The sequence below is a fragment of the Nyctereutes procyonoides genome, unplaced genomic scaffold, assembly GCF_905146905.1.
Source record: "Nyctereutes procyonoides isolate TBG_1078 unplaced genomic scaffold, NYPRO_anot_genome, whole genome shotgun sequence".
In the NCBI taxonomy this organism is placed as follows: domain Eukaryota; kingdom Metazoa; phylum Chordata; class Mammalia; order Carnivora; family Canidae; genus Nyctereutes; species Nyctereutes procyonoides.
This window is the reverse complement of record NW_026575049.1, coordinates 68,415,639-68,440,667: the sequence shown is the minus strand read 5'-3', so window position 1 is coordinate 68,440,667 and position 25,029 is coordinate 68,415,639. Positions and strand designations below refer to the sequence as shown.

At 47.3% G+C, this 25,029-nt stretch overlaps 1 protein-coding gene across 2 annotated transcripts; it reads right to left on the bottom strand.

Annotated features, from left to right (window-relative positions):
* Positions 1-483: 483 nt before the first annotated feature.
* On the bottom strand, positions 484-24,646 carry PLEK (pleckstrin). 2 transcript variants are annotated; one of them, XM_055329496.1, is made up of 9 exons: positions 24,538-24,646; positions 14,908-15,063; positions 14,491-14,672; positions 12,779-12,870; positions 9,648-9,832; positions 7,967-8,071; positions 4,344-4,430; positions 3,410-3,479; positions 484-2,111 (listed from the first exon to the last, which is right to left on the bottom strand). In XM_055329496.1, the coding sequence occupies exons 1-9, from the start codon at positions 24,577-24,579 to the stop codon at positions 1,975-1,977; spliced, it is 1,056 nt and encodes a 351-aa protein (XP_055185471.1). In that variant the 5' UTR covers positions 24,580-24,646; the 3' UTR covers positions 484-1,974. The 2 variants fall into 2 exon arrangements, with proteins under 2 accessions (XP_055185471.1, XP_055185472.1); XM_055329497.1 differs by lacking the exon at positions 4,344-4,430.
* Positions 24,647-25,029: the final 383 nt, after the last annotated feature.

Genomic DNA, 25,029 nt, shown 5'->3' with positions numbered 1-25,029 from the left:
GCACCACTGGGTACACATTCGCAGAGTGTGTCATGCAAATCCCAAGGAGCCACCGTCGCCTAAGCTGCACCTCTGGAGTTAAATCCGTGCACATCTCGCTCAACCATACATAGCAGCCCTTCTGTAGGAAACTCATTTTCCCCTAAAGTAGAGAGTTTTCTGTGTCCTTCATAGTCGATGGCCATTTATAGATGCTTCTGCTTGCCCGAGCATTATAATCAAGGTCTTGTGAATTAAAAATTAGTGATACTTAGTCTTCATTCCCCCCGCCCCGTATTTGTATTATTATTCCCTGGAATAGACTGATTTTGTTGTGTTTTTTTTTTTGTTTGTTTGTTTGTTGGGGTTTTTTTTGTTGTTGTTGTTGTTTTAATGTTCTAAGGTCATTGAGCTGACGTGCGAGGTATTACCCTCAGGAAGTGAAAGTGGGTTGTAGAAAAGGAGAGTCCTCGGTGAAAAACATCAGAACCATCACACAAAAGAGACGCTGAACACGGTCACGTTTATTTCAAAACATAAAGTTGAGTCCATATTAATAAATACTTTTGACACTGAATGTAGAAAACCTACTGTGCTTGCTAAAGAACCGGAGGAAAGGTGACCTTCTACGCCCAGGCCGTTGAGACGACAATCTGGGAGTAGGAACAGCCTCACGGACGTTATATGCAACCGGGAGAGGGAAAGAGAGGACTTGATAGAATCAGGAAAAATCTGCTCTCCTTTCCTCACAAGACCCTTAAACTCAGAAATCTGAAATTGGAAAATGCACCTTCACACACGCACTTGGGGTTTTGTTTTTTTCCTCATTTCGGGGTGAGAATCCCTGGTTGGTGGGCAGGGTCAAGGTGGAGGGCGGGTACCCAAAGTGAACCTGGGTCAGACCACTCCGGTTGGTAATTGGTTCACGAGGCCCTGAAGAGGCCAAGCAGGAGCAGCCACAGCTCATGCCCAAAGCTCAGAAACAACCACAGTATCGTTGACCCAAGAATTGGAGGTGCCGCACAGTGCGGACGGCCACCTCTGCGAGTTCTGTGTAGACTTAGGTCATCTCAATGCTCCCTTCGTATAAGCCCAGTCTGGCGGCTTTCAATCCAGCCCCCGAAGCCTCTGGAACCCGGGGGGTAAACGTCAGCCAGCCAGGCCCCCAGGCCCCTCACCCCCCTGCTGACCCATCTGATGCCTTTTCCTACAAACATTCAATCTAAACAGAACCCCAAGGACTGGAGTCCCCCGTCCTAATTCCAACCAATGGTAGGGAAACGCTCTGGAAGGGGACGGGCATGGCCCCATCTCAGACCCGCCTCGGGTGGGAGTGGCCCATGCCTCCGGGCGCGGCAAAGACCCCCGGCTGCTCCTGGCTTCCTTGGGTCATTTTCCCAGAAGATGGAACTCTCCAGGTCATAGTTAGTGATGGAAGGCTTCAACCTAAAAGCGGCCACTGTGGCGCTCCCTTTGGGGAAGTTTTGGGTCAGAGTGAGGAAAGAAGGAAGGTCTTCGTGATAGATGATCTAACGGCAAAGAGGAGGAGAAGGTGGCAAACAAGAACAGGAGGTTTGTGCCGAGACCCCCGAGCAGACCCCGGTCCCCACTGCGTCGCCTTCTGAAGGCCAAGATTGAGCCCACAGCAGTGACACGCTCCCACTGGGCGACTAGAGACATTTCCACTTCCCCGGCTGGTGGCGTCTCAGGGCTTTGGGTTTTGAAGCTCGGGCCTGGGGAGCTTAAGCAGCGGGGCCAGGCCGCACAGCTTATTATATCTGCGTGGGGGCCACAGAGAGGCTTCAGGGAGCCGTGTGTCGGCGCGGGGGGACAGGACGCGGCATGTGGTTAGTTACATTCAGAGCCTCTGCAGACAAAACCCTGCACAACCCTGGGGCCTTCCTCGTTGATTTGTCCCCAGAAGTGGACAGGTCCCGGACCAAGCTAATTCATGGGGTTCCTTCGGGAGAATGACGATGAGCTGCAGGAATAGTCTCACTTCCCAGTCCGGGAGGCCACCTGGATGGCTTTGATCCACTCGGTGCGCTCCTTGGGGGTGGCCGCTTGCAAGAAATAGTGAACTTCATCAGCTGTGATGATCTCAAAGAGGTTCTCGTCTTCACTCTTCCTGGCTGGTGAAAAAAGAAAGTGAATTACGGCGCAGGTGCCCCAGAAAGGCCGCCCAGCGCTCCCTCCTTTGGCGAGGGATGCAATCTTAATGTTTTTTCAGTGTTCTGAGAGAATTAAGTGTGTGGTTTGCAAATTCACCATCCCTGTGTGATCATATATAGTCATTGTATAATTATAAGTATGTGGTATTTATACAGATAGGTACAGAGTATGCTTGTGAGCTTGTGTGCGTGTGAGTGTGCTTAAGAAATGAGTAAAATAAAAAAAATTTAAAAATTAAAAAAAGAAATGAGTAAAATACTCAAGGACAAACATTTCCTTTTATCATTTACAAGCAAACTAGATTTCTCACTTTTGCACATCAGCCATCTCTAATGAGTACCTCACGTAGTGCCTACTGAGTACTTTCCCTCTGCTCATAATATAAACCAAGAGCTGACTCAAATATCTTAAAATTAAAAACAAAGACCTTAGACCCACTCCCAGGACCACCGTGACAGCCTTGTTTTTATCACGGGCTAAGTTAGAGTCTCTGCTGAAACATCAAAAAATAGCGAACTGGCAAGAGTGTGCTTAAAACATCCACATCAAATAAGAAATCATAATTGTATCAGGAGAGGACGGTGAGCATACCCAGGGGTAGTGAAAATCTAGCTTTTGCAGCTGTAGTGTTTTCCCCATCAGCCTCTGTAGCACCATAGACCCAAAATGACGCAGTAAAACCAGGGCCGGGATGTCTAAACCACCTGCCCCCGGTGAAGTCCGCCTACACCGGCATGGTTATTCCGTGCACCACACCATAGACTTGCGACCTGTCGGGTGACCCCTCATTCCAGAGGAGGAGCTAAGGCCCAGATGCGTTAAGTGATTCACCCAAGACCTTGCCACTAACCAACCGCAGGCAGGTGCCCCTTCCCCTCACTACTGCACAGACCCCGCTTGCTGTGGGAGATCCCTGGTCTGCACGTGTCCAGGGTCCTCCCTAAGGGACGGCATGGCATCAGGAGGAACAAGTCTCTCCACCTAGGCCACTTCCGAGGGGAAGCTTTATCTCAGCATTGCTCAAGGATGCCCTCAAGGCATCTGTCTAGAAAGCCACTCCTCCTCTCCAAGGCCCAGAGAGCCAGGGCAGCATGTGGGGGAAAATGACTCTTGGTGTCACCCAGGTTTTCAGGCCTTCATGCGAAGCCTGACTGATTGATTGATTGATTGATTGAGGATTGCTGTTGGCTCCGGACGGCCAGGGGTGGGAAGGAAGCCTCAACAGACACACGTCTCTCAAACAAAACTTCATTCTTACCATCTGGGTTGCTCTCCACGGAAGTCACGACACAGCCCCTCAAGTGAATTGCTCCCAGAGGATCTTCTCCCTGGAGAAGAGAGGAGCCCCTCGTTAGGTTTCCAGTGTACGAATACACCTCATCCTGTGGGCATGGAAGCCGCCCAGACCCCCCCGGCACAGATTAGGGCATCAAAATGGGTAAGAACAGAAGGAGGCCGAAGAAAGCCCCTTCCAGATCCCCTACGCCCCACCTCACTTGGGGAGGCTGGATGCAGAGACACAAGCCAATCCAAGTTCCATTTCTGGAGGAAGGTGAAGGGCAGGTGGAGAGACCACATCGCCATGTTGCATGATCGAGCTGTTGCAGGTTTCCAGAATTCTTTGGCCCCATGCACCTGACACAGCGGCCTAACCCTCGCAGGAGAGAATCAAGGAGCTCTACCCTGCGATCGGAGGCTGACACCCACCCCAGATGGAGCTGTCTTTACACCTTAGACTTGGCCCCTTTTATTAAGGAAAAGGCCCTCTTCTGAGTCGCCAACAGCCCAAATGGCTGTGACTCACTCAATGCTCTCATCCAAACCGGCCCAGAGGAGGAATCATCACTTTTTTGCCCATGAAAACAAGAACCATGACTTGGACTGGTTGAGTTCCTCTGAAAATATCGGATTGGGACAAACAAAGCAAAAATTATGTTGAGTTGACCAAAATAAATGACAATATGGCGATATTTTCTTTCAGCCCTGAGCTTATGCTGGTCTCAAAGCATCAGGCCTCACACCTTCCCAGTGAGAGGGGAGAGGAGAAGGTAGAGGAGGGTTGGAGAAAAAGACGTGGGAGGGTAAAAAAAAAAAATGGGGAGAGAAACAAGTGGAAAGGAGAACAGGAAGCGCAGCTAGCAGACGCAGTGGAGGCTTTGAGCGCAACGGGTTTGCTGCCCACAGGCCCTCACCCCGGCGGCGGGGTCGTAGTAGTGCAGGTAGGCAGGGTCTTCTCTCAGAATAAACTTCCTCACTTTCCAGTTTTTCCTCCTGTGCCCCTGTGTTCAGGATCAACAGAAGAAGAGGAATGATGAGTTCCTGGAATCGCTCTGTAATAAGTCTTAGTGCACTTGAAACAAACAAACAAAAAGCAGGTAAAGTATTAACCCCACCACCAGAACCAGGCCCCAACCCAGGTCTTTGCCAGGGAGAGAGCACTAGGACCAGTGAACAATTCGGGTGTTGGGATATTATGGATTAGTTGTTTCTTTTTGTTTTTAAAGACTTTATTTATGAGAAAGAGAGAGAGCACACCTGGGAGGAGGAACAGAAGAAGAGGGACAAGGAGACTCCACACTGAGCCCAGAGCCTGCAGCGGGGCTCGATCCCAGGACCCCAAGATCACGATCTGATGGAAACCAAGAACCAGTTGCTTAGCCAACTGATCTCCCCATGTGCCTCCTGGATTAGTTGCTTCTAAGATTGTCTTCCCGCTTCAGTATTATATGTGATGGTGCTGTGCCAAGGTACGTACATCCAAGGGGCGATGCAGAGGTTAAGACATAGCCCTCCTCTTCCAAGAGTTCATAACCCATGTAGAGGTATAAACTAGCAAATGTCCAACTGCAGTAATTGGTATGGATAATGGATTTCAAGGGAATTAAATGTGGGATATGTAATTGTGGGTTTGGGGGGTCAAAGAGACTCCTTAAGATCTGGACTTACCCCCAGCGGACACACAGGAGTCGGATGGGTGAGAAGGAGGTGGGACGACTTGACAACAAAGACGCAGCAGTGGGAACATGCCAGGCATATGCAGACACTGGTGACTGAGACCGGGACAGCTAGCACACGGGGGGGGGGGTGGTCACAGGGAACAGCAGAGCCAAATTCAGGAAAGGGGAAAGAGACTCTAAGGCACAAGGTGAGGGTTGTTGCTGATAGCTTCTGAGTCAGAGGCGGGAAATCACGTTTTAGGAAGATTAACGTGGCAACCTCACGGAGGGCCAGCCAGCGGGCTAGGGTAAAGCTAAGCCAGGGGAAAGGGGAGGAGGTAAACAGAAGGTCATCAGGAAGCCACCGCGAGCATCCACGCGTAGAATCATCACTAGGGAAATCCGCACCGGGACAGACGTGATGAAGGCGAGGAGGCCCTGGGCCTCCGAAACAGGGCGACGGCGTTCAGACCATGAGTTCAGTCAGTGGGGTTCGTGTCTTGTTTACCTTTGTTCCCCCGGCGCCCAGCCCTGGGCCTGGCACGGGGACTCTCACCCCAGAAGCTGCTTCATGTTTGTGCGTAATTGCCTTGAATTACCCAGTTTCTCCCATTAGCTTCTCACGATTTTATTAAATGTCATGGAAAACCTGATTTCACTATTTCCCATGGAAAGTTCAAATGACTTAAATATCTCCAGGAGCTACATAATAGGTATATATATATATACCTATCATATATATATATATATATGACTACATATATAAGACTTAAATATATATAAGACTAGAAGATGTATAGTTTCCATCTTGCCAATATGCCGCGTATTATTTGTTCATTCTCAAGCCCCACGTGTTGGCAGGCACGTATACAAATCTTCCAATACTTTCCACGTGCTCATATAGGGAAAAGTGAAGCATTTGTGGTTTTAGCAAACAATACGTCCTTCCTAACACCAGGTCAGAGGAGTTTAAAGGGAGCTTCCACGAATGGGCCTCGGTTATTTGGCCAAGCACTGGTCAAGGAGCTCCCCTCCAAAGAGGCTTTTACTTGCTTGAAAGATGGAGCCAGAAAGCTACAGAGACCTATGGGAGGACACAGGCTATTTCTCTCCATACGTCATATCCAAAAATACTTCTGCAAAGCATCCACTTCTAAAATCCCTTTAATGAATTCTTGCCCTTTGCCTTGGCTAATGTTGCCCGTGAGACGAGATTACTAAAGTTTCTGCCTGATGCCATTTCCTCCTGTGGACCTGTGGACACACATTTCAGGGTCTCTCATGCCACCACTGGGGGAATGACAAGTTCTTCTGAATCGTGGAAGAGGAAGGTAACAGGAGGATGTGAAATCAGCCAACCCTGGCCAACTGCCGATCGCCGCCTTTAGCCCTCCCTGACGTCGAGGATGGGACGCATAGAGAAGTTTAATGTGAGTAAGTGGGGATCGGGTCGTCTTTCATTTAATGAGTATTTCTGGGAGGGGTTAAGGCATGTGTGAATGAATGCCTGGGGTTTCGGAGAATTGTTGTGGATCTTCCAGCTACTCATATTTAATTTAATTTGCTCTACAAGGACACCCGGGTGGCTCCGTGGTCGAGCGTCTGCCTTCGGGACCCTCCCGGGATCCTGGGATCGAGTCCCACATCGGGCTCCCTGCACGGAGCCTGCCTCTCCCTCTGCCTGTGTCTCTACCTCTCTCACTATCTCTGTATCTCTCATGAATAAATAAATAAGAATCTTTAAAAAATAAAAAGTCCACCTTGTGGCACCTATAATCAAAGAGCCGGGAACACGGCAACGTTGGGCAGGCCCGGAGGTTGCTGGCGGTGGGCAAACTGGGCGCACAGGCGCTGGCCAGAGCCTTCCGTATCGGAGGCGGCCCCGTCCTCCCTTTCCCTCTAAACCTGGTCGAGGGTCACCGTGTCACCGATGTCGTTAGGATCCCCTGCACGTTCTTCTGCAAACCCTCGCTGTACTTCTCTCAGGGCCCTTCCTCTCAAAACCTGCTGTGAAGGGGAGTTTTCCAACGGGCGCCCGCTTCCCTTGAGGAACTCCAAGTCCGTGTCTACACCTCATGTCGACCCCATCCCAGGTCCCTGTTTTTAAGAGTGAGCCCAAGCCCGGCGGCTTCTCCCCTGCGGCCCCGCTCCCCGCACAGCACAGCCCCAGGGCCCGCCGTGGCCCCGCACAGCCCGCCTTTCTCTGGCACCAGAGGCTGCGATCAGCTTTCACCGTGGCCAGCCCCGGTTCTCCTGCTGCTGGCCCCGACCTCCCCTCGGCCCCTGCCCTCGCATCCTCCTGCCCCAGCACCCGGGCCTTGGCAGCTGGCCGCCCACCGGGCTCGCCCAGCCGGCCGCGGCCTCCCCCCAACGGCAGCCGAGCCCGCAGACCCGCTGTGTCCCTGCTCCCGGGACAGTGGGGTTCTGAGCTGGCCTGCCCGGCTCCCGCCGTACCCCCTCCACAATCCAGGTCATGACCCCCCACTCCCGGGGGCACGCTGGCTTCTCCTTGTTTCCAGGCCACTCTGCCCCACAACGGGTAGGCGAGGACAAGCACTTGGCTGGGGAGTGGCTTGCCCCGTGGATGGCGCCACTTGGCCCATCGGTTCCTTCTCTGGTGGTGAGAAGGGCACCACTTTCTGGAAACCTCTCTTTGCCCCGTGATGTGGCAAAGAGCTGCCCTGCTGGGAGGCGAGCCTGTGCCCGGCCTGCTTCCCGCCTCCCGCCTAGGCCGCTCGGAGCGTCCCTGCTGCACTGTCTCCCGCTCTGCCCGCTCCATCTAGGGGCCGAGGACTTGGCCGAACAAAACCAAAGCCGTTGGGAACGGAGAAGTTAAAAGGCCTGGTGAGGGCGAGAAGACGGGGCGGGGAAGCACGCACCTGCTTCAGCAGACAGCCCTGCTTGATGATGACCCCTCGGAACTCTTCCTTCAGAATCACGTCATCATCGCTGGAATTCTCTTCACAGAAGAACCCGCTGTCCGGCTGTTGGGACACCAAGCGCTCAATGTGGTCACCAGCCTCGGCAGGTGGCTACTTGCCAGGTTTCCTCTCTGCCTCCCCCCTCCAGCGACTGCAGTAGGCTCCTTTGCTCCTTCCTACCCCAACCTAAACTTTAAAGGTTGTCCTTGGCGGGACACCTGGGTGCTCAGTGGTTGAGCATCTGCCTTCGGCTGAGGTCATGACCCTGGGGTCCCAGGATCAAGTTCCGCGTCCAGCTTCCCACATGGGGCCTGCTTCTCCCTCTGCCTGTGTCTCTGCCTCTCTCTCTCTCTCTCGTGAGTAGACAAATAAAATCATAAATAAATAAATAAATAAATAAATAAATAAATAAATAAACGTTGTTCTTGGCCTGCTCATTTCCCCTCCCCCGTGTCTTGTCTCTGGCTGCTTGTCCTTGCTTCTAGATGCTTCCTCATCTCCACCCAAGTGTGACCTTGGCAATACCTAGCCTTTCCTTTTCTCGAGCTCCCCAAGCTATGTTCCAAGTCCAGCTCAGCACAGCTCTTCCTTGTTCAAAGCCTTCCTCCTCTGGGCGCCTCATGGCCAAGTCCTTAGAAGCGGAGTTGGCTAATTTACAAGACACTGCGTGACACAATCTCCATTATGATCTTTACTGTTTAGCCCCTTCGACTTTGAGGAGACCAAGAGCATGACGTGTCCATCCAGCCTCATGTTCTGAGGTCAAGAGGGAACTGGGACTTGCTCAGCTATACGCAGGTAATGAATCATGCAGAGGAAGAAGCGTTGCTCGGGTGGGTATTTTTAGAATCCCACATTTAAATGGCTATAAACAACCAGATCAAAGGTCTGGAAAAAAAAAACAAAACAAAACAAAAACTGACAGTGGAACTTGCCCCAAGTGAAATGAAACTCGCTTGGGGATATTCACTTCATTTTTGTAAGAACGTGGTTCTCTTAAGCAGTTTCCTAACTTTTGTGCTCTGACCCCAAGTTGAAACAAAACTGCCAAAATCCCCCTAGAAATCCGCAGTGGCTGGCTTTCTTACATGGCCCAAGATTAGGTCCATATTGTGCAACGTATCCTTTCCCAATCCGTGGTACGCATATACGGAAGATAAACAAGACGAATGGGGGCAGGGAGGGAAGATGATTGGGCGAGGGGACGTGGAGAAACACATTTTGTGTCAAGAGTCGTCAAAATACAACGGGCACATCGTGAATTTACAGATCTCCCTCTAGAAAGGGAGCTCCCTCAGGGCCACAGTTTTTGCCCGATTATTCTTTTTTTCACTGCTGTTGTCTCCTTTGTCTAGGAGCGTGCCTGGAATGTACTAGGGCCTAATAGGGTTGTTTTTCTTTAAATGAATTATTGCTTAGAATAAGAATAAAGTTTTAAACGTCCACTTAAAAACAATGTGCAACGAAACAACATTTATCTTCAAAGTGAGTCGCTGGATACAGCAGGCATTGCAGAGGAGGCCACGTCGGGGCTGGGTCCTTTCTTTTGCACATGTGGGTGTGAATTCAAATCAACCCACAATGTGCGCGGGGCAGCCCCCAAGACAGGAAGAGTAAGCGGGTAGCATTTCTCACTTACAAAGTAGTAGAAGGCATCAGGGTTGTCCAGGAAAGGGTTTTCAGCCATTCCATCCGCTGCATTCTTGGACAATTCCCCAGCGGGCTGCAGGTACCCTTCACCGAGCAGCGAGGACGCAATCATGAGGCCTTCCTGGCGATTCCGAACAGACTTATTGGACACCAGCCAGTCGATGACACAGTTTCCTGGATGGGACCAGCAGAAGGAAGGTTAACGCGCTACCGAGGTACCAGAGAACAAGCCACCGACAGTTACCCCTCAAGAGCTCCAAAGTACCCATGTGTCTGACTTGTCTCGTCTTCCCCGTGATTCCAAGAAGGAAAAGTGAAATCAGTGGGATAGGCTCTTGGAAACAAAAGGTATCTTGTAAAGAGCTTTTACAAGCATCTACATGCTCCTTAAGGAGCAACACATGCATCAAAGAAACAGGTTTTACTGACTCTGTTAATGAGCAGACACTAAAAAAAAATAAAAAATAAATAAATGATTTAAAAAATAATAAAAAATAAATAAATGAGCAGACACTTATTGAGCATCCACTAGGTGCTAAGTGCTGAGATGGCTACTGGGGATGCTCCCTCGGGGAATCTAAAAGGAAGAGATGGGCTGTACTTAAGGATTGGGACAAGCGTTCTGCTGCGGATCGGTGTGGTGCCCTAGAGCTACAGGGTCAAATCTGCAGGAAGGTGGGGCGAAAGGGGTGGTAGGGTGGGGGGCGCTGGTGGGCACTGGTGGGAAAAGATTCAGGGAGGAAGTAGCACAGCGCTCAAGCTTAAAATCTGAGTATATGTTTGCCAGGTACACGCAACGAGGGCTGAGGGGAACCTGCACAGGCCGAGGGAGCAGCGCATGGGAACCGAGGCACACAGGCGTGAAGCAGCCCCTTTGGGGGGTGGAGGTCAGAGCTTGTAAGAAGAAGCCTAAACGACAAAGAGAGAGAGGGAGAGAGAGGGAGAGAGAGAGAGAGAGAGAGAGAGAGACGAAGGCACGAGGTGAGTCGGGGAGCTTTGACGGCATGAAGGCTCATTGCAAATCTTGATCACATCATTTGCAGGCCTAGCAGTGACCCTGAGAAGTCATCTAATCCAACGGCTGCCTCAGGAGAGGATTGCCAAGAGGAGACAAGGAACCTACCCAGAGGAGGGAACTGCCCCGTCAGTTGTGTTCTCAGCAGGCTACAATAAAGCTTTGTATTAAAAACGGCATGTTCTGTACGAAGGGAGCCAACCAGCGAGCCAACCTAACAGGCAACAAGTTCCGCGTCATCAAAGCAAGAGCGGCAGGATATGCTAACCTTTGAAACAGGAGTTGGTTCGTGAGCCTTCCGGGAATTTCGTATATGAAAGGCTTTCTACCCACTTTTTCCGTAGAAGGATAAACTCATTAACACTGCATTTCTGCTCCTAGGCCTCAGAGTGAGCCTCTAGAAGAGTCGGGGCGGTAATGACAGACCTCATTGGAGAATGAGAAAATTAGGGCCCAGTGAGTTTAAGTGACATTAGGCCTGAGCTACACAGAGATGGCCCGTCGCCCAAGTGTTCTAGCCCTGGAGCCCAGGCGTGCTCGGTCAGGTGTGCTGAAGCTTGGAAAGACCAGTTCTGGCTCCCTGTCGTCCGACGCTCAAGGTCCTCCGTCACTTGTCAGCGGTTTGAGAGTCCCACTCTCTGCCTTAGTCTTGTTTCCCCACCGAGACCACGAGGCTCCCACCTGACACCTTGACCCCACCTGGATTCTAGGACCCACCCTGAGCCTCAGTGGACAGGACTTGAGAAGTTCCAGCCCTGTACTCTGGGAGTCAGGAACACGCTGCACAGGGAATGAGTATGGCCTAGACCTGGTGCCCGCATCTATTTCGGAACCTCCTCCTAGTCCCCTTCCTTTGCTAGAGGATCGGCCTTAGTGACATCACTCCTGCTGGAGTCAGGGCCCTGCTTTGCTCTTGCAGTTTCCCTTATCACTCCCACAGCTTGGAATCTCCGTCCTAAATGTCAGCCCTGACTGTCTGATGCTATTAGGCCACAACCTTACTCTCCAAGGCTGATTCCCGTTGGATACTGCCCTCCCACTGCACATCACACTCTACCTTTCTGACTTTGACCATTTTTTCATGAATCATCTATTGACTGCTTAACCCCTCAGATTCTACATCTGTTGTGTCTTCTTAGAGTTTTCCTCTCTTGATCTCTTCTGTTACCGTAAGTAAGACATGCCCAGCTTCTAACAATCTAGCCGCAAAGTGCATGTCCCATTTGGCCCCCTGATGAACTATGAGCCTCACCAAGCTGGTCATTTTCTTTTCCCGGATGCATGTTCTGGATATCTCTGCCCCATACCTTTGTCCTCACCATACTTAATGAAATGCCACCAACTCTTTGGGTAAAAGTTAGGCACCGATTTATATTCATCCCAACAACCCCCTGAGTTCTTTCTCAGGTTCTTTCTTTTCTGAACTCAGAATTCTCTGTGCAGACATATGACCTCTTAATATTAACCACCCTGAGAGCTCGCACCATATAGTATCTAGTGTGTACCAGGCACCATCCCAAACGCATTATAGCAAGCCTATGAAGTAGATGCCCTAGGATTATCCCCTTCTTATAGACTACAAAAGTGAAGCACAGGGAGGCTAAGTCATTGATCTAAGGTTTTACAGCAAGTAAGTGGCAGAGCCAGGATATGAACTAAGGCAATCTGGCTCCAAAGAACATGTTTTTAACCTCTGTGCCATCTACCTAAACTCAGGACACTACTTGCCTGACCCTGCACAGCCTCAGGCATCTCTAACATTTTCACTTAAATCTTTCATTGTATACCTTGATTCCTGTTTATCATCTTGTTCAACACTGTGTCTATTTCAACATCATGCCATTTATTTAGGGAGTGGAGGTCGGGGAGAGACCCTTTGATTGATTAGCTGGAACTTCTGAACCTTTAGCTTGACCAACAGAGTTCTTTTCCACCTTTCTTTCTGTTTCCATCTTGGCGAAGTTCAATTTCTTATGTTCACCAATCTGTGTTCTATGACCCCATTCGCCCACCACGCTTCACACCCCCTCCCACATGTGAGGCTGAGCGAGAACTCTATATTGCCTTCCCCAGGTGCCCCATTTCAGACTTGCAAGGCCTTTTACCTGTGAAGCAGTGATTAAATATCTTCTTGTCCTTCTCTAGATTGAGTTCTTTTATTCCTTTCTCGATATCTTTCATGGACAGATACAAGGCACTGTGCAGAGATGGAAACAGACAGGTGAGTGGGGAACCTTCCAGAATGGCGAATCCTCTCTGGGAGTCACCACCTTGGAGAGGCTGGCCATGACCACAAGCTTCCCCCATTCTCAGGTGGCCCCTGAGCCTAGTATCTCCATTGGAACAGAAGCAAAGGGTCGGGTTCATATTTGGGTGACTCTGTGGCTTATATAGCATTGAGCAAAATATACCAGGAAAGTACTTAATATCTTACATTCTTTAAGCTCTTTGGTAATTGAACTCCTAGTACCTGAGTAGAGAGTTGCCCCTGTGAGGTGCTAAGATGAGAGGTTCTCAGGGCCAATTGTCCATACACATTCTAGATCTTTAATTGCCCTCACTCCTCATATGTCAGTTCCTTAAGAGTCCTTCAAGAGACCATCTGTTGTTGATAATTGCCTCCAAGGAAAGGAATGTTCTGACTAAGCTTATCTTTTACTCTAAAAATTATGAGGGATGGCAAGTTCTCATTCTTTTTACTTGAAATAATAAACAAAAGATGGCCTTGCCAGAGAAATTGCAGACAACAAAATAGAAGGCCACTTTCATGTATCCTGTGGCTGCACAGAACACAAGGATCATTCCCATTTAGCACTGACAGCTGCAGCCACAGACACGGTCACTGGACAGCGGCTCCCAGCAACCCTAGCTGCACCGGGCACTGCCTCTTGGATCATCACCAATAAGTTTTCTTGGTGAGGGAAGGTGCTTATTCTCACCAAACTCAAAGCACAGACTTTATTAAATCCCTGTGATGTGCTAAGACCTGTGTTGGGCTTGCAGAAGGGGTTTCTTCTCTCCTCTCCCAGAAATTCTCCCCATTTTGTAAACAGGATCCTCACTGGACGTGTTAAGCAACCAACATGGAATTCTTCCTACCAGGGCTCCTGCTTCAGGGTATGTTCAACATAAAAGCAAAACTAACAAGAAGTGAAGAGATTCTAAGGGCAAGCGGCTCGTGTGGTAGCAGATGTGGAGCATGCAGGAAGGAAAAAACCCTGACCCCAACCACTGGTCGATGCTGAATTTACCCGTGAGCCTCTGAAAACCTTCAGGCAGCAACTATCACCTGCTAATCCAAACCAGCAAACATAAGAGACCATGAAACCAAGTTAGGGCACCAATAGCTTCTGCCCAGAATGGATATTCACCTTGACTGGCTCTTGTTGGCTGTATAAGTGCATGACCTTGAACTTGAAACAGTACCTGCTTGGACACATAGCCCCGACCTATCTAGAGATCCTGAACCTTACTTTCAAGGCTACATTATTATGGCTACTTCATAAATGCACTTATGCGTTCTCTTTCTTTCTCTGTCTCTCTCTCTCTGCCAAGATTACCCAAAACGAGGGAATTTATACTCTATTAGCCTCTTCTCCTCATCTGCTAGAGCTTGGAGAGGCTATGATCACTCTCCTTCAGACTCATGGAAACACCTCAGTATACCAAGCGCCAGTATCAACTTGGAAGAGTGGATACAGCCTTCCAAGGTGACCGAAGCAAGCCTTGTAGCAGGATCTGTTGTGAGCTTTCCATAATGGGGAGCCAGGGGCAGGGGGATGAGGAAGGAGGGAGTAAAGCAAACACAGAAAATCACCCTAAGTCAACGGTTTCTGGCAGTCGAATGGACCTCCTGGTGGATTTCCTTGCGAACTTTTGACCTCCTTCAATGCATTTAATGGCCTTCTTGGTGTCCCGAACCCAGGCATCTCTCTCCTCCAGGAAGGCTGCTTGGAAGAAGTGGTCCTGCTGTTTGGTCGTAGTGATCTTAAACACAAACTAAAAATCAAAGCACATCCCATTAGAAATGATTCCTTTCGAAGAGCTGAGGTCCCTTATGAAGCAATCCCATTCTGGAAGTGCTTGGCCAACAGAAACCCAAATGCCCAGGGTGGAATGTGGGTGGTGGTGAGAGACACAGACCTAGGGAGCACCATCCCCATTGCAGGCTATGCGCAGGCTTAAAGGTCAGTGCATGGCAAGGTGTCCACTGTGGCTAACGATGTTGACTCACCATCCTTTTGCCAAAGTCTTGACAAGGGCTAGTCAGTGTGCTTCCTTTCAGGGGAATCATTCCTTTGGGGCTGTTGTCACTTTTCTTCTTGTAGAATTCAATTCCATCTTCTAATAGTACAACCCACATGGGTTTCCAGGTGTTGAACACACTTCCCTGTAACGACAACAAAAAGAGCTACGCAATGATGTTTTCCAAAAATGTTTGATAATGGAGCATAGCTTGGCAAATAGCCTCACTTTGGCCAGAGTGGATGCAAATGATGCACATTCGTATGACCAGGCTGGTAAGAAAGCAGCTTCAGAGAAGAAGGGGACTGCCATTCAGATGGAAATTTTTTTAAAAAAAAATTTTTAAGAGAAAATGTATATACATGCACAAGCTGGCCTTCAGCTTCCCAGGGGCCATTACCAAGGGATTATGGTATGGCTCTCTATTCTCCTTGTGCACTTCAGTCTGGCTTTCTGTGGCTCATTTTCTGCTCCTAACCCTGTCCCTGTGTTCATTCCACTTAGGGATGGCAAATAGATTCTATCCCGAGCGTCAATTGAGACTGAATAGTAGCTGATGGAAGCCATCAGCTTGGAAGCCATAAGTGGTGACATGCTAGCTGCAGTTACTTCCATCCTTTTGTCTGATCAGATTTTATCTGGATGTGAACATCAAGAAGAAACTCAAAGAGCCACCTTGCGTATGAGCATGAATAAGTTATATGAAAATCACTTGCAAAATGCTCTAGGAGGACAGAGTGAGACTATCCATGTCAATGTGGCCTTAGGAAAATCCTTATTTAAAATGTTTTCAGTTGGGGTTAATGCCAACCGCACTCGTAGCAATAAATTAGCGATTCTGACTACATCAAGAAAGTCTCTTTCTTATCTATATTATGGGAGAACTTTGGAAAAGGAAGTGGTTCTTTGCTTCTCATCTTTTTTTTTTTTTTTGCTTCTCATCTTTGAACCCGTGGTGTCGCCTTGTCATGACTACCACAAAGTAGAATTATCATCCAGTTTCCAGCAGATCCTGCTGCTTATCTTAAAATACAAAGAGTATTTGTAAAAAAAAGATCCAGTTGCCCAAAAGGAAGACTATTTATGTAACAAAGATAAATACTGGTGGGACTATCGTTTTGCTTGTCCAAGTGTTTCCTTAGTTTTAGTCTAATTTAAAAATTATCTTAAATTAGAGCACAGTATCTCTTTTCTGCACAGGCAGGATAGCTCTCCATACTAACACTGGATTATTTCTCTTTTTAAAAAATAGGCAATGTCAGACACATGAAATAATGTCAGTCAAATGCCTTTCTGTCTTACATCTATCTGAAAGAAATTCATATTCAGAATATAAAGAGCTCCTGCAAATTAGTAAAAATAAAATACAATCTGTTTCTTAAACGGGAAAAAACTGAAAGAGATAGTGTATTAAAGAGAATATCCAAAAAGCCTTTGAAAAGGTGTTCAAAATCACTTTTCACCGGGGGAATGTAGATTAAAACCACATGAGATACCTGTACACGCCCACAAGAGTATCTAAAATTAAAAAGATTAAGAAGAGCAAGATTTGGCAAGGATGGTAACCGGAACTCCCATACATGGCTGGCAGGAGTGCAAAATTGTCCATCCAATTTGGAAAGCTGTAGAGAATGCCCTAATTCTTAGAAGATACATGTTGAAGTATTCAGGTGTGAGGTGGCATGATGCCTGCAACCTTTCCTCAAGGATGTCAGTGTAAAAATGTGTGTGTTTATACACAGAGGTAGGGAGAGAGAAAGCAAATGCATCCTTTTGTTAACAGTTGATAAATCTAGGTAATCTACTACCTTTCCTGCTTCTCTGTGGGTTGAAATTTTTCATAATAATTGAAAAAAATTGATAAATAAATGAACAATGCATGACACTATTATACATTAAAATTCAGGATATATAAAAAAATAAAATAAAATAATAAAATAAAATTCAGGATGTACTTTTAGGGAAATATGGGAGGTCTATTTAATTTTTAAAAAAGAGAAAACTGAAAATATTCAAAGATACATTCACAGAGGTAGGAGTAAGAAGTTGGGCTAGATGACTGCAAATGCCTTTCAAGTTCAAAATTCTATATCCTACCTCAGGCCTACCAAAGGTTAATAACGGCTGTAGTCCCTCAGGGCTTTTAACCTTGGAACTGGGGTACACTGGGAGAGGTCGGCCAACACTGCATTCCTTCTGTGGACAATTAAAATACAGCTACTCCGGAGCTAACTGTTCGACATGAGTTCATCTGAGTTTCCTAAATCAAGTGCAGCCTGAGGGACCCTGTCAACTCACTCAGAGGAGAATGTGTCCCCTGGGATTCGGGCTCATTACGCACAGCCAGGAGGCTGAGGTTCTATAAAACAAAAGAAATCTGACCATTTATAAAGTGGAAACTTTCTTCCAGGCTTGGTTGTGGTTAATTAGGTTGGGGTGATGCACTTGGTGTGCGCTCTCTCCTCGTGGCTATTACTCCAGCTTCTCACCGGAGTTAGCTGTCAGCACCTCTCTCAGCCACCCCTTTATTCGCCCCTTCTGTCCCCAAGCCTCTTGATGCTCATCAAATAGCACACGTGGAAGTGTGATCAAGGAGCATCCGAGGATATGCTATATGTTGGCAAACTGAACTCCAATTAAAAAAAAAAAAAAAGGAGCATCCAAGCCAGAAAGGCATTTAGGATCACCTGCCGACACTCTCATCCTACAGGTGAGAATGTTGAGGCCCATTTAAGTGACTGGGCCTAGACCACCTGACCAGTTGATGTGGACTGCGACTAGAAACCAGGCTCCTGGTTCTCGATTTTATGCTCTTTCCATTTTTCCTCAGATGCCATCATCATTTCTGTTCTTACATAACTAAGTAATTCTGGATTCTAAATCAAAATTTTTAGACCACTTGGCTAGCCATATATACAAGCTCAAATATATATATATATACACATATATATGTGAATATATCATAAATGTATAATATATAATGTTCATTACATAATCATAAACATAGGGACTTATTTATAATTGAGTAAAAGCAATCATATAAATAATCACAAGATATATCTAAATCATTATATCATGATTTTATAGATACATAATAGATATGTTTTATGATTTCATACATATAGAGAGCATTTTTTGTTTTTTCCCCATTATAGGCCAAAATCTAAACAATTTCAAGTCACAACAGGCAGGTGTTAGATGCTGAGTCAGATTTAGTATCTCGGGTCAAACAACTGCTCCTCATCACGGGACTGCTATAGTTTAGTGCACAAGAGTCTGACAACGTCTGACACCAAAGGGCGAAATCTTAAAGGACAAGATATTTGGCCATATAAAAAATTACACTTCTACGCATTAAAAAAAAAGATCCTGCAACAACTGGAAAACACGTATAAACGTGTGATTTTATAACCTATTCTCATATAACTAAAGGTTAATATTTTCAATATTTTTTTGAACTCTTTAAAATCAATAAGAAATATACAAACACTCCTAACTTCTTAAATGGGCAAACGACATACACAGGCAATTCTCAGAAGAAAAGCCTGGATTGAATAAACATAAAAAAATGCACTGCTTCAACAGCGCTCGAAGAAATGCAAATTAAAATTAAATAAGATACGATCTTTTTATTTAATGCGATTTTTAGAAAGATGTATAAAAATGTACTAGTGATGATTTTGGGGAAATAGCATTTGAAAAAAAGGAGCTCTGTGAGTCAGCAGTTTGATGTGGGCTGTCAAAAAGACTCAATCATTGTAGGACTATATAAATAGAGGCATAGGATCCAGAGTGATGAAAGTGATATTGTAACTTTAGATGGAGGACTTCCAGTAGGTGACCATGGATCTGGATCTGAATAGCCCAGGATCAAATCCCAGCTCTGCTACAGTCTAGCAGTGTGACCTTGAACAAGTTTTTAAACCTCATTTTCCACATCTGGCTAATGGGAATAATGCTACGACCTATTTCTTAGCGTTATTGGGAGGTGACGTGAACTACTCCATGGAACTTGCTTAGGGCAACAGCTAAAAGAACACGGTAAGCATCCAATGAATACTCCCTATTCCCTGTAATTCTGTGCCTCTAAGTGCACCTGGAAAATGACCTCATGTTCAGGAAACCTCAAAGCTGCAGATAAGCAGGGCCAAGCAGAGCAGATGAGGACTGTCTTCAAAGGTGTGAAACATTAATATAGACTGCTTGGAAGCTCAACAGGTGGAGGTCTCTGAAAAAAAATAAAAAGTTTGCTGCATAACTTAAGAGGGAGAAATTTAAATTAGTGAGTTCCCTGTCACAAGAGGTATTCCAGCGTGCTTGTTAGTGAATTAGTTAAAGAAGTGTAAGCCACAGTTCAATGAAATTCTTATTTAAATACTCAGTATTCCTTTCAATCCCCAGATTCTTTGTTTTTTTTTTTTCAGTATTCCTTTCAATCCCAGATTCTTTGTTTTTTTTTTTAAGATTTTATTTATTTATTCATGAGAGACACGGAGAGAGAGGCAGAGACACAGGCAGAGGGAGAGGCAGGCTCCCTGCGGGAAGCCCGATGCAGGGCTTGATCCCAGGACCCCGGGGTCACGGCTGGAGCTGAAGGCATATGCTCCACCGCGGGGCTGCCCAGGTGCCCGAGGCAGGCTCTGCTTACACTGTTCCCACCCTGAGGTGGGGGGGACCTTGATGGACAGCTCCAGGTCAGAGTGACCACTGCACCGACTGAGGCACACTTGTTTGTGTAGCTTCACTGAAAGAAGCCACGACTCCCTGCTACGGGGCAGGGGATTTTGAATGTGGTGTCGAGCCCCTCCCAGACGCCTCCCACGGAGTGCAGACACCCCCTTTCACTTCCTTCCCCTTTCCCTGACTTCTCCTTTCGTACATTGATGTTGACGCTTAGGTGGAATTGAAAGGAAATTACATTACGGGGAAAACTCCGTAACTGACTTCGGTGGAACTGTGAGGAGGCCTCACCTATCCTCCCCGACTCGGGGGACGTGTCAGTTTCAGCAGATGGTCCATTAAGTCCTTATTGTTGCTACATCATAAATTGTATCACCTCGTTTTCCGAACCAATCCATGAAATCGCTCGCATGACATCCCGGATAAATGGCCATTTTGGCACCTACGTAAGTTCTTCGAAGGCAAGGACACTAATCTATTCAGTAGGATATTTTCTACATGAGTAAACAAGTTGGACAATTTCTCAATAAAAACAGAGGAGGCGAGCAATAGAGGAATGGAACCAACCAAATGCTCAACCGAGTGATTTCCAGAGTCACAGGGCTTTACATTCAAATCTCAACTTCGCCTCCTCCAGGCCGTGTGGCCTTAGTCAAGTCATTTAATTTTTCGAAACATTTGTCTCCTCCCCTGTAAATGAAAGTAATACGGCACCTACTTGCCATTGCTGCGAAGGTTAACTGAGATACTGTACTTGATGGGCTTAGCACAGTGGCTAACTGGCAGGAGGGGCTCAAAGAACAGTGACCATGTAGACAGATACGATTCCATGGTGTGTAGACAGCGGGGTGAAGTCATTCGGACCCAGGCTTGTCCTCGGCACCATCCACCATGGCAACAGCGCTCCAGAGAAGAAAATCACTGCCAAACGAGCCCTGGGTGCCACTAGCACCAGTTAGGCCTGGCCCTCCACGGCCCCAAGGCCACTGCTGAGTTACAGAGCAGCTCCGCCACTTATAGCCGGGGGCCGTTGGGCCAAGCCTTTTGCCTCCCTTGTACCTCAGTTTCCTCTTCTGAAAAGTAGGGATAATAGTTGGGCCCACTCTGGGTTGAGTTGCTATGAACATTAAATGCTCTGGTGCGAGCAATGCTCCCATCTCTCTTTGCTGCAGGGTAAGGACCAGCTGGTAACCACCCTCCGTTATGAGGGTGACGAATCGACAAATGCAAATTGCTGGGGACCCCTGATGGTGCTGTGTCCGGAAGGTAAGGTAGCTGGACGGAGGGTTCCTAGGCTGGGCCTCCTGGCTCTCGGGCTGCCCTGCGCCCGAGGCTCTCTTCCTCCCCCCGCAGCCTTCTGCGGCCCTTTGCTTTCCTGCCCCAGCACCTCCCACCCTTCTCCTTCCCGCTGCCCTGACTCCTGCGCCTTGGCCCAGCCTCGCACAGCACCCCAATCCTGAAGCTGCTCTTGGGATCCGCCCTGCTGAACGCAGCGCCTGCTGCTTGGTTGTCGATCTGCCAACATCACTTTGCTCCCTTAACCTCTAGGAATAGGTTGGTTTGGGACATGACTCAGTGGAGTCCAGCTTATTCATTGCATGGAAACTGCTCCTCTGTCCTTTTTTTTCTTTTTTAAGCTATGAACAATTACAAATACATCCAGATCGGCAGTGTGCTCTCAAGGACGTCCAAAAGATGTCTAGGTTTATTGGTTGGAATTAACCCCCAAGCAGAGAGAAAGGGAGGTTGAGGTCACTAAACCCAATCTGGCCTACGGTACAATTTGTCCAGGCCTCACTCGAGCTCTGGTAAATTCATCTAATCTCCCTTTCGCTGGCTTGGGTAGGCCTGCAAATGGAAATAAGGATACCATCACAGAGGTGATTAGGATTGAACGAGGTCATGTTCGTACAGTGGCTAAGCCGCTGCTGTCTGGTCAGCTCTAGGTGCTCTTTTTTTTCCCTTAAAGTCAAAAGTGACAAGATCCTGAGGCAAGGAGGTCTAGGTCTTACTATGAATGACAAAATTGCAAGGGGATAAAATCATGTATTTTTTCCTCCTTCTCGAACTCTCATTTTATTTGAAGACCTAAGGCAGGGGACAAAGGAGGAAACTGGAATTGTAAAATGTGAGTGGTCACCCTGCACAGAAGGAAAAAAAAAAAAGGAACATCTCATAGTCAGTCCATTGACCGTCAATCCCAAGATTTCTGACTTAACGACATCCTTGCACCAGCTTTTCTAATATTGTATTTTGCCACTCAAAACATCTTATCTCCAATAAAGTTATTTCACAAACCAAGATAGGGAAAGGGATGTCCTTTATTACTACCCAGGTACCTTAAGCTGAGTAAGAGAAAAAAATAAAGGAAGGGAGATTCATATACTATTGCTTGTCATGCTCTAACATCAAAAACCACAGTGAAGGCATCTGACTGCCTTGCCAGAGCAATATTTCTTTTTTTTTAAAGTATCTTTTTTTTTAAATTTTTTATTTATTTATGATAGTCACAGAGAGAGAGAGAGAGGCAGACACACAGGCAGAGGGAGAAGCAGGCTCCATGCACCGGGAGCCCGACGTGGGACTCGATCCTGGGTCTCCAGGATCACGCCCTGGGCCAAAGGCAGGCGCCAAACCGCTGCGCCACCCAGGGATCCCGCCAGAGCAATATTTCTATGGTTTTTTCTTCACTATTACCTTGGCCACCAACCCAGAACAAGTGCATGTCCCTCTTAGCAACTAGAAAAGGATCTTCATCTACTGAAGCGCATATCAAGATGAATATAAATAATCATGGTCACATACGTAGCACCTATTATGCACTAGGTTCCTGACATCTATAGTTTTTAATCTGTATGTATGAGGTAACCGAAGGAAACTGAACGTCCAAAAACATTCCTGGGAAATTCTGGCTCCAGGTGCAGTCCTATATCCAAGGAAGGGAATACTTCTGAGACAAGCATGCCTTCAAAATGATAACTAGAGAATCTTAGCACAGTACAACAAAGACTGTTCTACAAGGTCCCAGAGAAAAATGCAAAAATTACGGAAGATGTAAATTATAGATAGGAAAATGAGGCAGATGGAACGTGTGAAAATGTCAATATGAAATTCCACTAATGCCTTAACCTGGGTAGATTTTCTAAATTGGCTTTCATAGGCCATAATCTGAGAGAAAAGTACTCTCGCTGATCAAAAACTATTAATGTAAATAAATCTGTAAGCCTGGCAAACCGAACTCTTTCACCCCCACCTTCTAGTGGGGCGGCCTCACTTAGTAGAGATTTAGTCTTCTACATTTTTTGTAATTTATGGAGTTTATTTTGTTTTTTTTTTAATTTATGGAGTTTAAAATGTGAACATACAAACTTAAATAACAGCAATTTTCACAGCAATATGTTTCCATTCACTTGCTCTTCTCCAGATAGTAGGTCAAGCAACCAGGGAAGAAAGGCAACTTTGATTATTACTCAACACTCAAAGGGAATGGTCGACGCCTATTGCAAAAAAAACAAAAAACAAACAAAAAAAAAAACCATGCACACCTCTGCACGTGTATATGTGTGTCTTTTCCAAAGGAGTTTTCACAATAGCTAGAGATGCCACATGAGCTAAAGAGCACACCATCCCCGGCTCCTCTCTTCTCCAGCACCACTTACGATTCTCACTTCCACAGATACATTACAAACCTTAACCCACGTTACACTGACTTCAAGAAAATCGTCGGGAAGGGGGCAGAGTTCAGCCCCATGAGTCAAAACCCAAGCCGGAAAGTGGGTTTGTCAACTGTCACAGCCATGTGACCTGGGGGCAGTCACCCGGCTTCCTGGTCTCAGTTTCCTCTTCTGGAAATGGGAGAATGAGGTCAGGTGATGTCATGTCCCTTCCAGCGTCAGGTCAAAATAGAATCAGGCAACCATGTGTGCCGCTTAACCCGCTCACAAGTAGAGCATTTGGGGCTAAAATGTTAAACCCATGAATGACCTAAAACAGGCACATTAGGTGCTCGCTCCGTTGAAGAGCCGAGCATCTGAAAGACCGTAGTGAGTTCGGTCTACTTCTGACGCACTGGGCCCACTGGGGTCATTGTGAGAACACTTGTTCACGGAGGTGTTGCCCACAGGATGCCAATCAGCCCCGCGTGTGAATTCACACAACAACATGACATGCCCCCGGCGCTAGGAGAAAAACCAGCGGTGCTAAGAAAATTCAATTTTTTCATGCCATAGCCAGTGAGACGAAAGCATTTTTGAGTGATCTTGGGTCCCTGTCCCCTGAACTGTAGAAGTACTTCCTCCTACCTTAGCAGTACAGCAGATAAATGGACCCAGAATGCTGAATGAAGAGATTTGAGCCCAACTTAAGACAAAGGTAAGGTTTTTTATGCACCCATTCTTAGGAGACAGCCCAAGAGATCAGCTACGATTGCTGTGTCTTTATACCAGCTTCTCTTTAATCCCCTTCTCTTTCCTCTCCTCCATAAATTAATTAATTAATTAATTTATTTATTAATTAAAAAAAACGGAGGAGGGGAATTTAAGTAACAAAGAAATAATCTCTCTGAGTAACGTCTAGAGCAGAAAAGTGCGAGTCTTCGAGCACAATGTACACATGCAGCTCCTGACAGGAGTTTCCTAAATCACGGTGTAGATTTTGCTGAGGCCCCCACCTGGAAGTCTAGAATTCTCATCCCTGCAAGATGAAGCTGCGCTGGTGCCTGAGCTGGATTGTCCACCTGTTGGAACCAGAATGCTGTGGATCCGTGGATCCAGTGCTGGCCCCCCTCCCTTGCTGCACCTGCCGCGCTGCTCTCCGCGCCAGCCCAGTGGGTTCAGTAGAGGACATTCCTAAGGTGAGCGAGTAGAGAGCCCCAGGCTGTGCCCCACTGCTCCCCAACCCCATCTTCAGCGAGATCCTGGTGGGGGGCTCTTCTGCTTACCCTCTTCACCAGGTAGCCCTCCCTGATCCGTTTTGGCTCCATGGCAGGTGGACCACCAGACCGCGAGTCCGCTCTCCCCGAGCCCCGTGAGCAGCTCAGCCTCCTCTGAGAGCTGAGACAGTTGTGGGCAGCTTTTCTAGAGCGAGTTCCCTTTCACAACTTCCCATCTGCTGGCCTGATCGCATGATCACATCCTCTTCCTCTCCCTGGGGTGGAAGACCAGAATAAGGAACCGCAGGCAGAAACTACCCATTCTTTGCTAACTCGGGAGACTTACTGGGAGTGCAGTTGGGTTGGATAGTCACCCCAGGTAAATTTTTACTGCTGTAAACAAAGCCATTCACCTAAAGAGGAAACAAAAAAAGACAGTGAAAGAAGAGGAAAATGAGCAAGAAAATCCCATTTCATTTAGTTCTTACAAGAAACCTATGGGGAAGTGATGTTATTGTCTTTCTCTTAGATATAAGGAAACTCAGGCTCAGAGAAGAAAGC

Bases quoted from the DNA above. Each gene is read 5' to 3' on its own strand.
- PLEK (XM_055329496.1), bottom strand. From the start codon at position 24,579: ATGGAGCCAAAACGGATCAGGGAGGGCTACCTGGTGAAGAGG. The intron at 9,833-12,778 runs GTAAAAGGCCTT...GGTCCCATCCAG, and splicing joins ATTTAATCACTGCTTCACAG to GAAACTGTGTCATCGACTGG. The intron at 8,072-9,647 runs GTAAGTGAGAAA...GTGTCCCAACAG, and splicing joins CTGATGCCTTCTACTACTTT to CCGGACAGCGGGTTCTTCTG.